Genomic DNA, 13241 nt, shown 5'->3' with positions numbered 1-13241 from the left:
TCTAAATTTTATTCCAGAAAGCACTAAACTAGAAGTATTTCTGCACCTTCTCTGATGCAAGGCCTCTTCCGAGGCGTTTAAAAGCAGCTTTAAACACTTACCACGCATCGAGCAATCATGAATGGAGTGTTTAAATCTTTGGAACACAAAGGATTTTTAAAACCCCAGAGTTCAGATACAATCACTTACTGAGCATTATCTGGATATGCTGAAGTAACACACTATTCAAACCAAGGCTAAGGTTAATTGTTTAGAACTTCTTACAGCTTTCAAAGGATTCATCCATCACAAAAGACTCTTAGAAAAACAAATTTTCCACTGGATGAAAGGAAAAGCCCACAGAGGTATGAAAAAAATGGCTCAAACCCAAGAAGAGGTCAAATTAGCACACAGAGAGCAGTTACCAGCAACATCCAGGCAAAAGAAATATATCCATGTTGAGTCCCCTTGGTGTTTGGTAACATTACCGAGTCACCTGGAAAGGGAAGGAAGCCTAAAAGGACGAAACTGCTCCTAAAACAGAAGTTAAGTGACTGCAGCAGAAGGGTGGTTCTTCAGTTGGTTGGTATTTTTGAGGGCAGGTTTGGGGGTGTTTTGTGTTAGAATATAAACCACTTGTGTTTAGAGCCAACTTAGAATTGTTCAGGAAAGGTATAAAACAGTTCAAATGAACTTCATCTCAGCAATAAAAAGACACTAGGAAACAAACGGAGCAGCAGTTCAAGAAAGCAAAACACAGGTGCTTAAACTCACGGACAACACTGGGAAAGAAATAATGTGCTTTCATCTGCTCTGCTTCTGGTAAGCTGTGCCCGGTGCAACACCTGTAACTACCGAAAAATGCAAACGAGCTGCTCTCTGGCTTGCACATGACAACTGCACGGGCATGGCACAAGCGACCCATACATTTTAAAACACATTCCTCTGCATTTCGTATCAGCCTATTCAAGTAAGTTTGGAATAAATCTATTTTATTGTTCTAATCCATATTGATATCACAGTTTCCAGGGTGGGGGGGACACGAGTGCTTACTGTAACCTGTTTGCGGAGGGGGAAACATGCAAACACCCGCTCTGCCTTGGTGTGCTAAGAGCAGCTGTAAAACAGAGCTGCTAAACCGAGGGTGTGACTATGGGAAAAGCGGCTGCAGAAGCATAATTAGATCTGCTTCCAAGGCTGATGGAATATCTCTAACTAGAACGCATTTGTAATTGGGAATTTTGCTTTAGCCTGTAGGGTAATAAAAGTATTTGACTTCTTGTGGATGAGCTTAATCAGAACAGGTCTGTGAAGACTCCGACTTTTTTCTTCTGTGTTCTTTAGAATGGCATAAGACAAAATTTACAGCAGTATTGACATGAAATTGTGTGATAATTCTAAGTCCAGTGTGACTTACTGAGATCACTGTCCTTAAAAGAAACCCTAACAATAGCGTCCTTGCATGGCAAGTCTGCTATATCCTGATGGTTTGACAGCAGTTAAATGGAAGGAGATTAAATAAAGCTTACTTTCAATCGAGGAAGTCACAGGCAGAGATTTCACAATGGAAAGACTCCACCTGTAATAAGTCCAAGTCAAGTCTCATTGACATGCATAGAACAATTGCTTCCAATCAGACTATTTCATCTGAGTTCACCCGGGTTTTGTTATCCCTTTGCCAGAACCCCTGTGGAATTTTGATCAAAGATGTAATGTAATAAACATTGCAATATACAGTGTAAAAGAAGCAGAAGGCCTAATGTCTGTTCTTTGTAAAGACCAGCTGCTGAATTTGACAGAGGCAAATAGATTTTTACAGCCTGAAAAAGATTTTTTTTTTCTTTAATAAATAATAAAAAATGCACCAACTGCCCACAGCAACGAGCTGCAGAGACAGTAACTGCCAAGGTCAGAAAGATCCAGCAACTCCTTTAATTATTCCTTAGTTATCCTGCAAAGTGTTGAAAAAAGGTTAGCTGACATTGTATTCCAATAAAAGTAAATATTTAGGTAGACTTGAGGCTTGCTTGTCTAATTATTTTGGAGCCTTGAATGTTTCTAGATGTATATGTGGGGAGAGGAAGTCTGCTCCTAGACAAACTAAACGACTCCAGTGAGGTCAAAGCAGTAAGGGTGGCTTAAGGCTGCAGAGTTATGAATAACGGCTCCTTGCACCCTGTCTCAGGCTGCTCTTCAAAGACAAAGAAGCGATGCTCACTAACGACAAAGAACTTTCAAATGCCAATACCCTAAAGAGAAATCGCAAATCCACAGAGTTACCAAGCCCAGAAAGGATTTTGAAAGCTAACTTGCCAAAATCATGTGAAGTAAAGGTGAATAGGGGAAATTCCATGCAGCAGGATGTAAAGACACAGGGCAGACTCTCTAAATCCAAAAATAAGAAGCACACATCTTACTCTATGCCCAAATAAGACCACCAGCCCCAAAGGGGTTAAGTAAATGGATTGGTCATTCAAGAGTGCAATATGCACTGTATCATATTCCACATATATCCCAAACATTGGCATAAAATTTCTGCCTTTAGCTTCAACTTCAGTTGATAAATTACACTAAAACTCATAAAAGCAAAGATAAAATCTGAACTGAAATTTCAGCTTCTGTTCAGTTGTGGTTAACCTTTGTAAACAGTTCACTAGTTCTGACAGTTCTATAAACTCGCAAAACTGAATTTCTTTAAGAGCTAAGATCTCCTGCTCAGCAAGCAATTACCCAAAGATTAGTGCCTGGTAATTCATTTATTCCCTTCAATGAGCAGAAATAATGGGAATTTGGTTTCTGTGGCTTTAAGCAGCTCATGCTCAGTTACTACCAGATGCTCAAAGTCATCACAATGAATCAGAGCAGGAAAATACATTAATTGGATTAAATGTTACTTCTACATTTCCCTCTTCCCAATCAGAAGCAGAGAACATTACCTCATTTAATGAGGAATGTAAAAACTAAATGTAATAGGAATAACAGTAAAATTAGTAATGTAACAGAACAATAATTCCATTTCCCTGCATTTCTTCTCCAGTTTGGGAGCTAAGAAAAGCAAGACTTGCTGACAGCTCAGGCTACAGAACTGCAGAAAACAGTGCTGTGCATCTGTAAGGTAAGGAGAGCTGATAACACCCAGCAAGTCAGAGACCTTACATCTTGCTGAAGATCAACAGCAACTGTCTAGATAATGTTCTTACTTTGGGGAAGAGAACAGCTTCAGAAAGAATGAATCTGAGATGCCCTTAAACCCATTTTCTACTACTGTATCAGCACTGACCTTTCCAGATGCTGCCCGCACACAGACAGTAAGCGTTAGGAAAACGCTGGTGAAGACCACTGCCACTGGTTGCCTAAACCTGTTTAAATCATAGACTCCGAGCTGTCAGGGTTGGAAGGGGACCTCAAGGATCATCCAGCCCCAACCCCTCCTGCCGTGGGCAAGGACACCTCGCTCTAGATCAGGTTGCACAGGGCCCCACCCAGATTGACCTTAAAAACTTTCAGGAACAGGGTTTCTACCATTTAAGCTAAAACCAAGCAGCAGGCTACTCCAATAATCTACTTTCACAGCAACTGATCTATTTTCAGAACATCTAAAAGCATTACACAGCAAACATAACAAAAAACCCTTAACATACAAAACACAAAAACAACAAGGAAAAAAAATGGAATGCTCAAATAAAACCAAAACACAAACCAGAAACATTTTTGTATAGAATATATATCGAGGGTATGTACAAGTGAGCACAAACGTGATCATAACCAGGAGTTTTACATTGGCATTACACTGCTGTAGGCTTTCAGATTCAGTTTTTCTGTTGTCGTTCTACCTCATCTGTAGTACCAACACGAGCCAAAAGTATCTACAAACAACATGTAGCAGCTGAAAACTCTGGGGTTTCGTTTGCTGCAATGTTTTAAGTGTTTCCTTTAGACTTTCACTTGTATTCGCTTGTATCCAGCTTAGTCAATTGACTTTTTAGATAGTTTCAGCCTGAAAACCCTTCCAAGCTTTATTTACAAGTAGTTAGTCCTCTTCGTGAGAGCTGACACCTGACCAAAGATCTCAAATAGCACATTAGTAAAGCAAACACTTCAATTTAGTAATGGAAAATAAAAATAAAGCTGCCTGACAGGTACCAGCTGGCATTTCCCAGCTAGTTTGGCAAAGCTCTGCGCCCTGCCATGGTAACTTTCAGAGAAGCAGTGTGGTGCTTCCGAGAGGAAGCAATTTTTAGTCTCCAGCTCCTACCGACTGTAGGACTCAGCACGAATTCCCTCTGAGACAGGGCACACTGACTGCTACTATCTGGCCTCTGATGCCAAGGGATCTAATCAGCAAGATCAAAACTGGAAACAGAAAGGTTGGAGGCAAAAGTCACACTGAGTGACTGTATCTTGCCTCTGAGAACATGCTTTAGAAGCCTACCAACGCTGGCTGGTAAGCACGATCCACCTTAATGTATTCACATTGATTTTTATCTCCGGAGTCTTTGCACATCACACCACTGGCCACAATCACGCCTGGAAAAGCTGCCAATAGCTTCCTCATATTTGGCAATAGCTGAAGAGAAAGCAGCATCCACAGTTACAGACTGTCAGGAGCTACAGATGTATTTAAGCATTTCAGCCACAAGATGGATTTACCTTTACTTCTGGGAGGGAATGACACAACAGCATTGGCCACAGAAACTTGACATGGGCCTGTTTTCTACATGCACATGAACTAAATTCCAGAGCAATCAGACACTGAAGCTCACACACAATATCTAAAGAAGACAGCCCAGCAGATACAGTTAAATAGTAGCTACACACAGCATCGGAGCATCAAACACTTCTGTGGGACATTGTTTTCTGCCCCAATCTTATCAGTTTCTGATAAACGTTCAAAAGGAAAGATAACCTTGTCAACAAAACACCTGGGGATCCGACTGTTTGTGAGTGTGACTGTCGAACCTCAGGACACATCGTGCATTTCAGAGCGCACAGAAACCCTTCCCTCTGACCACCACAATTGCTGCAGCCGTTCCACAGTGACCCACTTAGAAACAGGAAAAGAAAGGCAACGAGAGGAACGACTATATATAGTTTACCTATTTATGATTTTAGCACATGCCAGAAATGACTACTGAGGGTAAAAAATGCAACTACAATACTTCAAACTTAGATTCCTTAAATTGGACACAAGCTTAATAACAGACTAGGTCTAAAATCCTACAGTACTGCTTTCTATCACAAAACATTTGTGACATCCTCATCTTCCTTAACTGAAATGCACTGCAAAACTTCAAGAACCCTGTGTCTAGTAGTGTCTGTGCTGATTTACTGTGATTCTGCTCCAGGTTCCCAGTATGCTACCCAATTCTGCTCCTGTCCCCTCACACACACACACCTTCAAGGGTCAGTGATTTCACTGCATGAAATTAAACGTTCATTAAACTGCTGCACTATGAGCAAAAGACTTCAATACGTACAGAGGTGTAAAAAGCTGTTAATGCTCCATGCTTCTATTTATTAGAAATGGGGTTACTCTGATAGGATTAGAAAATACATCTCAAGCTTGCACATCTTGTTAAGCTTCCAAGAAAACTTCCTAGTGTTGATTTAATTTTCTAGATCACTTGCTTGTACCCAGCTGTGTCAAAAATCATAGACTGAGAGTTCTAATGTCTTTCAAGTTTGGAATGCAGTGTTGGGTTTTGAAGAGACTAAAGTGTTTCAAAGGTAGGAAATTACTTGAAGGTATAAAAGAACAAAAGGCAGCTTCAGATTTGCTTTTATGTGCCAAAATGATTAAATCGTTCTTTTAAGTACATACACACCACAGAGTTGACAGCTTCAACCAATGAACTCAAGGAGCCACAGGCTGTATTTTCAGAAGTTAATTGAAGGAGAACCCAACAGGCATCATATACATTACACACTCAAGATATGCAACAACATTGTCTAGCAACACTGTGTTGACTTTCTGGTAAGGCTGTCCCTCTGAGCCATGACACATACCACTGATGTGTCCTAAATGCACACCACAGTTCAAGTTCTCAATTTCCATCTCAGTTGCTTTGGGGTTAATAGTATCTTTAGGTAAAGCACCATTAATTACCACACTTCCTTTCCTCTCATAAACAGCATAATGCAGCAGCTGATGGCAACCACCAGTTGCAAACACTTTGAAACTACTGTAATTAGTGCTAAGCACGCAGCAAACTGACAAGGCTCACCTATGTAACCCACTGAGATTATTCCAATCCCAGCATGTTTAATTATAACACAGGATAAGGTTACTGCCCAAGTAAGCCCTGGCTGTGTGGCCCAAGAACACTCAGTACTTCTGGCTCTTGATAGTAGAGGCCTCCTTGAGCAAATCAAATTGGTTTGTTTTACACCAATGTCCTCGCTAGTCAACTGACCATTCTGTACACCGCTCATCTGCCCTCCAGATGCTAATGCAGAGCAAACCAAGCAGCTCCTTAAGAGACAGCTGGCCAGTGCATGCCTGGATATAGAAAACAGGGGAGTCACAATAGCCCAAGGACAAGGGGCCTGGAATGCCAGTGCCAGATAGCACAATCAAAAGGCTTCACAGATAAGGCCTATCTCAACCTTCACTGAGGATCACTTTTAATGAATATCGACATTGTCTTTTCTTCTTGAATTCCTCGGCTCTTAAGCATTCAGTGAAACACAGTAAGAGCTCAAACTTGGACTTCTCTAACTGGAAGAATCCCTTTTTGGTGTTGTAGTTAAAAATGGGGGGGAGGTAGGTTTGCAGATGAGCAGCTTTCCTATCTTGTACACAAGAACTCTGTCCTTAGCCATCATATAATGGACTTGCAACTATCAAAGCTATGTTTTGTTCCAAAATAAAAGACTGCTCGTTTTTTCTCTAGACTGCAGAATCAGCAAGCTTAAGATCAGTTTATTTAGCACCTCCTACTACACTACCATACTGCTTTACCTTTGCTCACAGTTCCAGCATTGATAGTTAAAATTATAACATGTTATTTTAATCTGTCAGTTGTGATATCAACAGACTTCTTTACAACAAATCAGAAAGATTTCTTGGATACTTACCTGATGCATGTTCTATTTGGAACCTTTCTATTGAAGCATATGGAAAAAATGGCTAAAAACCCAGAGCATGAGCTACAAGATAGTCTTACTGCCCACTTTACAAGCCATTTCCAACAGAACTATGGTTGGAGACTAAGAGAAGCAGTAGCTAGCACATTTAAAATTACTTATTATTCATCAGAGTTATGAATTCTCTGAAAATGCAGAAGAAAAAAGTATTCTGAGGCACTCTGCACATGAAGTGCAGCTCTGCTGTACAAAGCACAGTGCAGAAGATGGCCAAAACCAATTTACTGCTGCTTATTGCAGCAGAGGCAACAAGAAAGTTGCTTTACAACTTGCAATCAAATTACAGCCACAGCATCTAAGGCAGATCACATTCCCCGGGATCATACACACGCTGCTGATAACACCAAGAGGCTAGCCTCAACATCCCAGCAATTCCTTCCTCTGTGGGAACCAGCACTGATGATTTTTAAATTGGTCCCATCCTTGCAAAAGGGCTGCTGCTCTAACTCAGTTATCAGAACAAGTCATTCCTATCCAGTTCCCATGAAAATTAATGGCAAAATATAAACCAGAGCTATTACTGTAATAAATTAGATTTCTGGGAGTAAAACAGATACTGTAAGATCACAAGGGAATGTTTTCTCATGGAATTAGCCTTTCTGTACGGAGTGAAGGTTAAACTGCAGTAGTCTGAGGCTGCACTGTGTTCACAAAAAGAGATTTGTGGAGGATATAGGAAAGAATCTGTTTTATTCCTCCTGCTACAACAAGTATCCTAAAATAAAAGTTACATTATCAGGGCTGCATTAACTTGGATGCAAACAATCAGTACATCTCCTTCCTCACAGTTCAGGGAGCTGAAGCAATTTTGAATTGGACAATTACTTGCTCAGCATTAGTTATTGAAAATCCTTATTTTCCTTAGCAACACAGCCATGCAAGCTAGAATTCTATTCCACTCAGGTCAAAGCAGGAACTTGGAGGTGTAGGATTCTATTAAAAGGTTTTACTCATAATTCAGACCAAGAAACCTTTCACTTCCCTGTGGTGATCTTAGATCACAAAGGCATAGAGAAAAAAATTATTTTAAATCCAGACTTAGATTTATAAAGGTATTTCTGAAAGTTCAACTGAAAAAAAATTAATTTGGTTGGGTTTTGTTTTTTTGTTTGGTTTGGGGTTTGTTTGTTTTTAGTTTTTGCTTAAACACACCTTTTGCTGAAGAGGTTAGAAAGTATTGAGAGTTCCAATTACAATTTTTTGGTAACATTTGCAAACTAAAGATGCTTTTATGTGACTGACCAAGTACTCCCAAATGCTTCATAAGTATTCATAAAGTGCTCCATCAATCTAGAAATGACATACAGATGAGAGCAGTCCCCAGTCTTACAACAATTCTACAGTTAAACTTGAACTGCCCCTCAGTCCTTCAGTTCAGATTATCTACATGTGGTTCTTCATAAAGTAAACATCTGGGTAAAATTCAGAGAACATTAAATTTCATCTCACTGTTGAAACCTCCTCATATTATGAAAGCAGCTGACCTAGAGCACAGCTCCACCAGCCATCAGAGGCAGCCAGACGGCAGCTTGCACAGCAGCCAGCCAACAGCGGGGCATACCAAAGAGGACTAGCAGCTCTTCTCAGAATGGCAAACACTTGCTCAGCAGTGGTGGTGCCACAGGGCACAATTCCAGCAACAACTGGAGCAACTGTCCCTGTCACACCATAGGTCCTATCCCAGCCTGTGCTCCTGAAGAAGGATGCATCTGAGCAGGGCTGTGGCTCTGCACTGAAGCAGCAGGTGCCAGACTATTTGACTGCAGGAGGTGAGGCAGGGTGTGCATGTCTTACCAAGCAAATAAAACGTGGGATGACAGCACAGCACCAGAGATGGCAAAAAAGAGATTGGCTTATCTTCTCCAAACCCCTGAAGCTTCAAGAGTCTGAACCTCCAACTATACTGAAGGAGAAGCAGGTAGTCTGCTTATTTCCGAGGCCTGTGAAGGGCTGCACACATGATTAAGGATTTGGAACATCTGACACAGGATGAGAGGCTAAAAGAGGTGGGGTTGTTTAGGCTCAAGAAGAAAAAGCTAAGAATGAAGGGAATCTAACTGTACACAAATATCTAAGGAGAGGAAGTTAAAAAAAGCCTGAGACAAACTCTTCTCAGTGGCTGTCTGAGAAGAAGCAATGGACACAAATTGAAATACAGAGAACTTCATTGAAATGCAAGAGAGTTTTTTGTACTGTGATAGCTGAACAGTGGCACAGGGCACCCACAGGGGCTGGAGTCTCCATCTTCAAAGATGCACAAAACCCAACTGGACAAGGTACTAAGCAGTCTGCTCTAATAGATATTGCTCCAAGGAAAGAGGCTACCACCTCAGCTATTTTATTATGTTTAATTACTGAATTAACTCAAACTGGCTAAAAGAGTAAATACACAAAAGAAACTTTAGCAGTTTGAGAACAGACTATTATATTTCTTCATTAAAAACTGAATAAAAAGAAGAGAGACAAACAGTATTTAAACTTTAAGTTGGTATTTAACAAGACTCTTTTCAAGAGGCTAAAGAAATCAAACCATGAGGAGAGAGAATATTATCAGGAAACCTGAAGTGTCTGGAGACAGAGCAAATTAAGTTAAAAGATGGAATCATCTTTATGGATAGGCAAGCAGCACTAAGCACTGGTAGATCTTGCTAAGAAGAGGATTTATGAATAAACATGCTTTGCTAACTTCCTCTTTAGACCGCAGTTACTTAGGCCAACTCAAAAACCAGGAAGGGATTTGAGGAGCCTCAAAGAACGGTAGTCAGAATAGATGAGTAAGACAACCTTGAACAGACTGCAGGAACTAAGTAAACGAAGTTGAAGAATAAGGAGCAATGTGCACTGGAAAACATCAGTCAACTAAACTCCACCGAATGCAAAGCAGCAAGAAAGACACCAGGTTATGTAAATAATGCAAATGAGAGAGCACAATGTCATAACATGTCATGAAAAGGCAAAGCCTCACCTGGAGTATGACACCCAGCACTTTTCTTTTACATTTTATAGAAGGTTTTTTATGCATCAGACATGACAACAACGTTAACTGAGAGCACAAAAGAAGCAAAAGAACCCCCCAAACATTATGCATGGAACAAAGCCGTTAAAACTTGAAAGATTTACCCAAAACAGAGACACAGTCATAGAAATACACATGCATCCCAAGCCACTCCAAAAGCAATACGGCAGACGACAGACCAGCAAGACACCTACATAAACTACATTCAAAATGAATGACAACAGTTTCTTCTGCTACTTGGAAATCGCACCAAGTTTAGTCTTCAGCCACCTGCAGAACAGTATAACCACATGATATTGCTGCTTGCTTGGATTAGAAATCAAATCATCCAATGACTGTCCCACATCCATTCTTTCTCTCTGCAGCGTGGCAGCTCATCTGTCAGCGTTCAGTACAAGCTACGCTACGTGCAACTTGCCATTTCATAGCTCCCCTTGATAAGAAGCTAAAAGTTGCATCGGCATTTGTACAGCTCAGTTCACTCTTGGTCCTACCTTCAAGATAAAGATTAGCAGACAAACAGCTTCTAGACAATGATGTTCAAGATCAAGAAGTTCTGTTTAACAGCTGCTGTTTGGCCCTTGCGGTGTCCAGGCTCATTAGTGCACTCTGAGGTATTTAAAGAGGACATCTTTCTATCCGCTGCTCTGCTATTTACAGGAGGCACTTCGATATTTGCAAGCCTCCTTCACATGCACACCAGTCAACTAGCTATCTTATGGTATTTCCCCCGACTTAAACCCATTTGCATTTGAAAAAGCAAAAGGAATGTCTTCCGCGTTACCCAAACCAAAGTACATCTGACAGAGCAAACCAAGAGACAGCTGCAGCTTTTTTAATTATTAGTTTTTAAATAGCAATACAGGAGGTGCTGCTTGCATCTAGAACTTGTCCTGCTCTTCTAAGCAGAACACCAAGCAAGTAGAGCCTAAAGCCAGGTTCCATTTACACACACACACTTTCTGCAGTTTGGTAAACTTTCAAAAACATGGGTGGAGTAAGTCACACTCTCATCTCACAAACACCAGTGTTGCAATTGCTCCTCTGGAAGGCAAGAGATAGTCATTTCCATTTCCCCCTGGTTATTATTTTGACTATTGTACTACTGGCTAAAAGCCAATTTATTTTTTAGCAACTAGATGACTATTTTGAGAGATTGTGATTAGAGAACAAGATTCTCCCAAATAAAGTAATTACAACTCTGTGCCATGTATCAACTACTGAAGTGTTTCTGCATTTCTGACTGGCCCCTGACAGTTTGAATCAACTTAAAGTCAAAGCACAACACACTTTCCAAAAGAGAGTTTGCATGAAATAAATGTATGCTCTCCTTTAATGGATACTTGTGTCCAGAACTATTTAATTACAAATGGTAGAGTGGCTGTTTAATTGTGATAGTGCTGTTCCATCTTTAGAGTTTAGCAAACATCAATAACTTCGCTGGCGAGTTTCGGGATACTGCTTGCAGCAGCAGATCTCCACATCAAAATGCTGGTTTGGCTATCTGTTAAGCCTGTTCTTGTACTTGAAGTGCTACCCTATCCCACTGCAAATTAATCATTAGGCTAACGGGGAAGGCAGAACAAAACTTTCTGGGACCAAGAATGTTTCTTTTTCCCATAAAACACGATGACAGGTGCCCAAGTACGCTCATGTGGGAGAAGCACACCTGCTCCTCTCCCTGTAGCTTCCCCCAGCAGCTTGCTGCCTCAAGCCCTGCCCCTGGAGCGCAGCTGTAACCGCAGACCTCCCGCAGGGAAAAAAGAGGAGCTTCCCCGGGCCTCAATGAAATGAACGTCCCTCAGAGCTGCCACACGTGCTCCGGCCCTTACGAGTGCAGCCTCTCTCTCCCACCCGCCCCGACGAGTCTCGCTGCCTGCGGACAGTGACGGGACGGGCAGCAGCAGTCTCCCGGGCACACCACGGGTGGGCTCTGACAGCCCTGCGGGACACAGACACTGACAGACGGAGCGCCTGCTCCGTTGTCATCCAGATCCACCGGCCGGTGTACCTTCTTCTCCCGGGCTAGAGGCTGCCAAGGCCCGAGATGCAACGGTCGGGAAGCCACTTCGACCCCTTCCCTCATCACTCCTCACCTGTTTTGAATGCCAGCTGCTTGTCCTCGGCACTGCCGAAGAGCTGGAGCATGGAGACGAAGAGGACTCCGCATGAGTTCTGGATGCCGAAGACGGCGCCGTTGCACCACATGGCGGCTAGCATCACCACCCAGCCCCAGCCGCCCTCGGGGGGCTCAGGCGCCGCGGTCCCGGGGGCCTCCGTCACCGCACGCGGCTGGGCCTCGTCCGCACCGCCCAGCGCAGCCGGACCATCGCTACCGGGGCACCAGTCGCTGCCATTCTGCCTCCGCGGCTCCACTACTATCGCCGCCGCCGCCGCCGGTGGGTCGGGGAGCGGGGCGGCGGCGCTGTCCCCCGCGCCTTGCGGCGCCAGCTGCTCGCTCACCGGCGCCATCCTCAGCCGCGTGCCGGAGCGGGCGCAAGACCCTCGCCCGCGCACCGCTCCCGCTCGCCGCTGCCGCCCGGCGACCTCCCGGCCCCCGCCCGCCTCAGCCCCTGGCCGCGCGAGCGGCGGACATCCCGCGGCGCTCCGCCTGCCTGCGCCAGAGCCGCTTCCCGCCGCCGCCGCTCGATTTTAAAAGGGGGGCTCCCGCGGGGGCGGCAGCGGCACGAGGGCTTTCCCTCCGCGCCCATTGGCTGAGCGTGAGGAGGCGGGGGGGGGCCGTGCGCGGCTTCACCTCCTTCCCTTACTCACACCCCCCCGCCAGACTCCGGCTCTTCGGCGGAGGGGGTGGGGCGGGACCGCGGCGTGTCAGCGGCTGCGATAAGCGCCGCCGCCGCCCTTGTCTCTCCGGGAGGGGAAAGTGGGGGTTGTGAGCCTGGAAGTCAACAGTTAACGGCCGCCGCGGTAGGCGGGTTGCGAGCGCCTCGAGTCTACGCTCACAGGTACCGCACGCTGCCGTCGGCGAGGAGAACGGTAAACAAGGCTCTGGCCCCGCTCCCAGACAGAGTTAGTTCCCCGTAAGGCAGGGCAGCTACACTCAGCTGTGTCCTGCTGCGGCTACTCTTTTCTAGGCAGCTGT

At 43.8% G+C, this 13241-nt stretch overlaps 1 protein-coding gene across 1 annotated transcript in view; it reads right to left on the bottom strand.

Moving 5' to 3' along the window:
* SLC16A10 (solute carrier family 16 member 10) overlaps positions 1-12931 on the bottom strand; it is a 47829-nt gene extending 34898 nt beyond the window's left edge. The window contains exon 1 of the mRNA XM_064170165.1: positions 12238-12931. Coding sequence (XP_064026235.1) covers positions 12238-12613 — 376 coding nt within the window. The 5' untranslated portion in view covers positions 12614-12931. The remainder of the gene's footprint in view (positions 1-12237) is intronic.
* Positions 12932-13241: the final 310 nt, after the last annotated feature.

The sequence above is a fragment of the Pogoniulus pusillus genome, chromosome 33 (assembly GCF_015220805.1).
Source record: "Pogoniulus pusillus isolate bPogPus1 chromosome 33, bPogPus1.pri, whole genome shotgun sequence".
Classification (NCBI taxonomy): Eukaryota; Metazoa; Chordata; class Aves; order Piciformes; family Lybiidae; genus Pogoniulus; species Pogoniulus pusillus.
The sequence above is the reverse complement of the archived record's forward strand: the minus strand, read 5'-3'. Positions and strand labels throughout refer to the sequence as shown.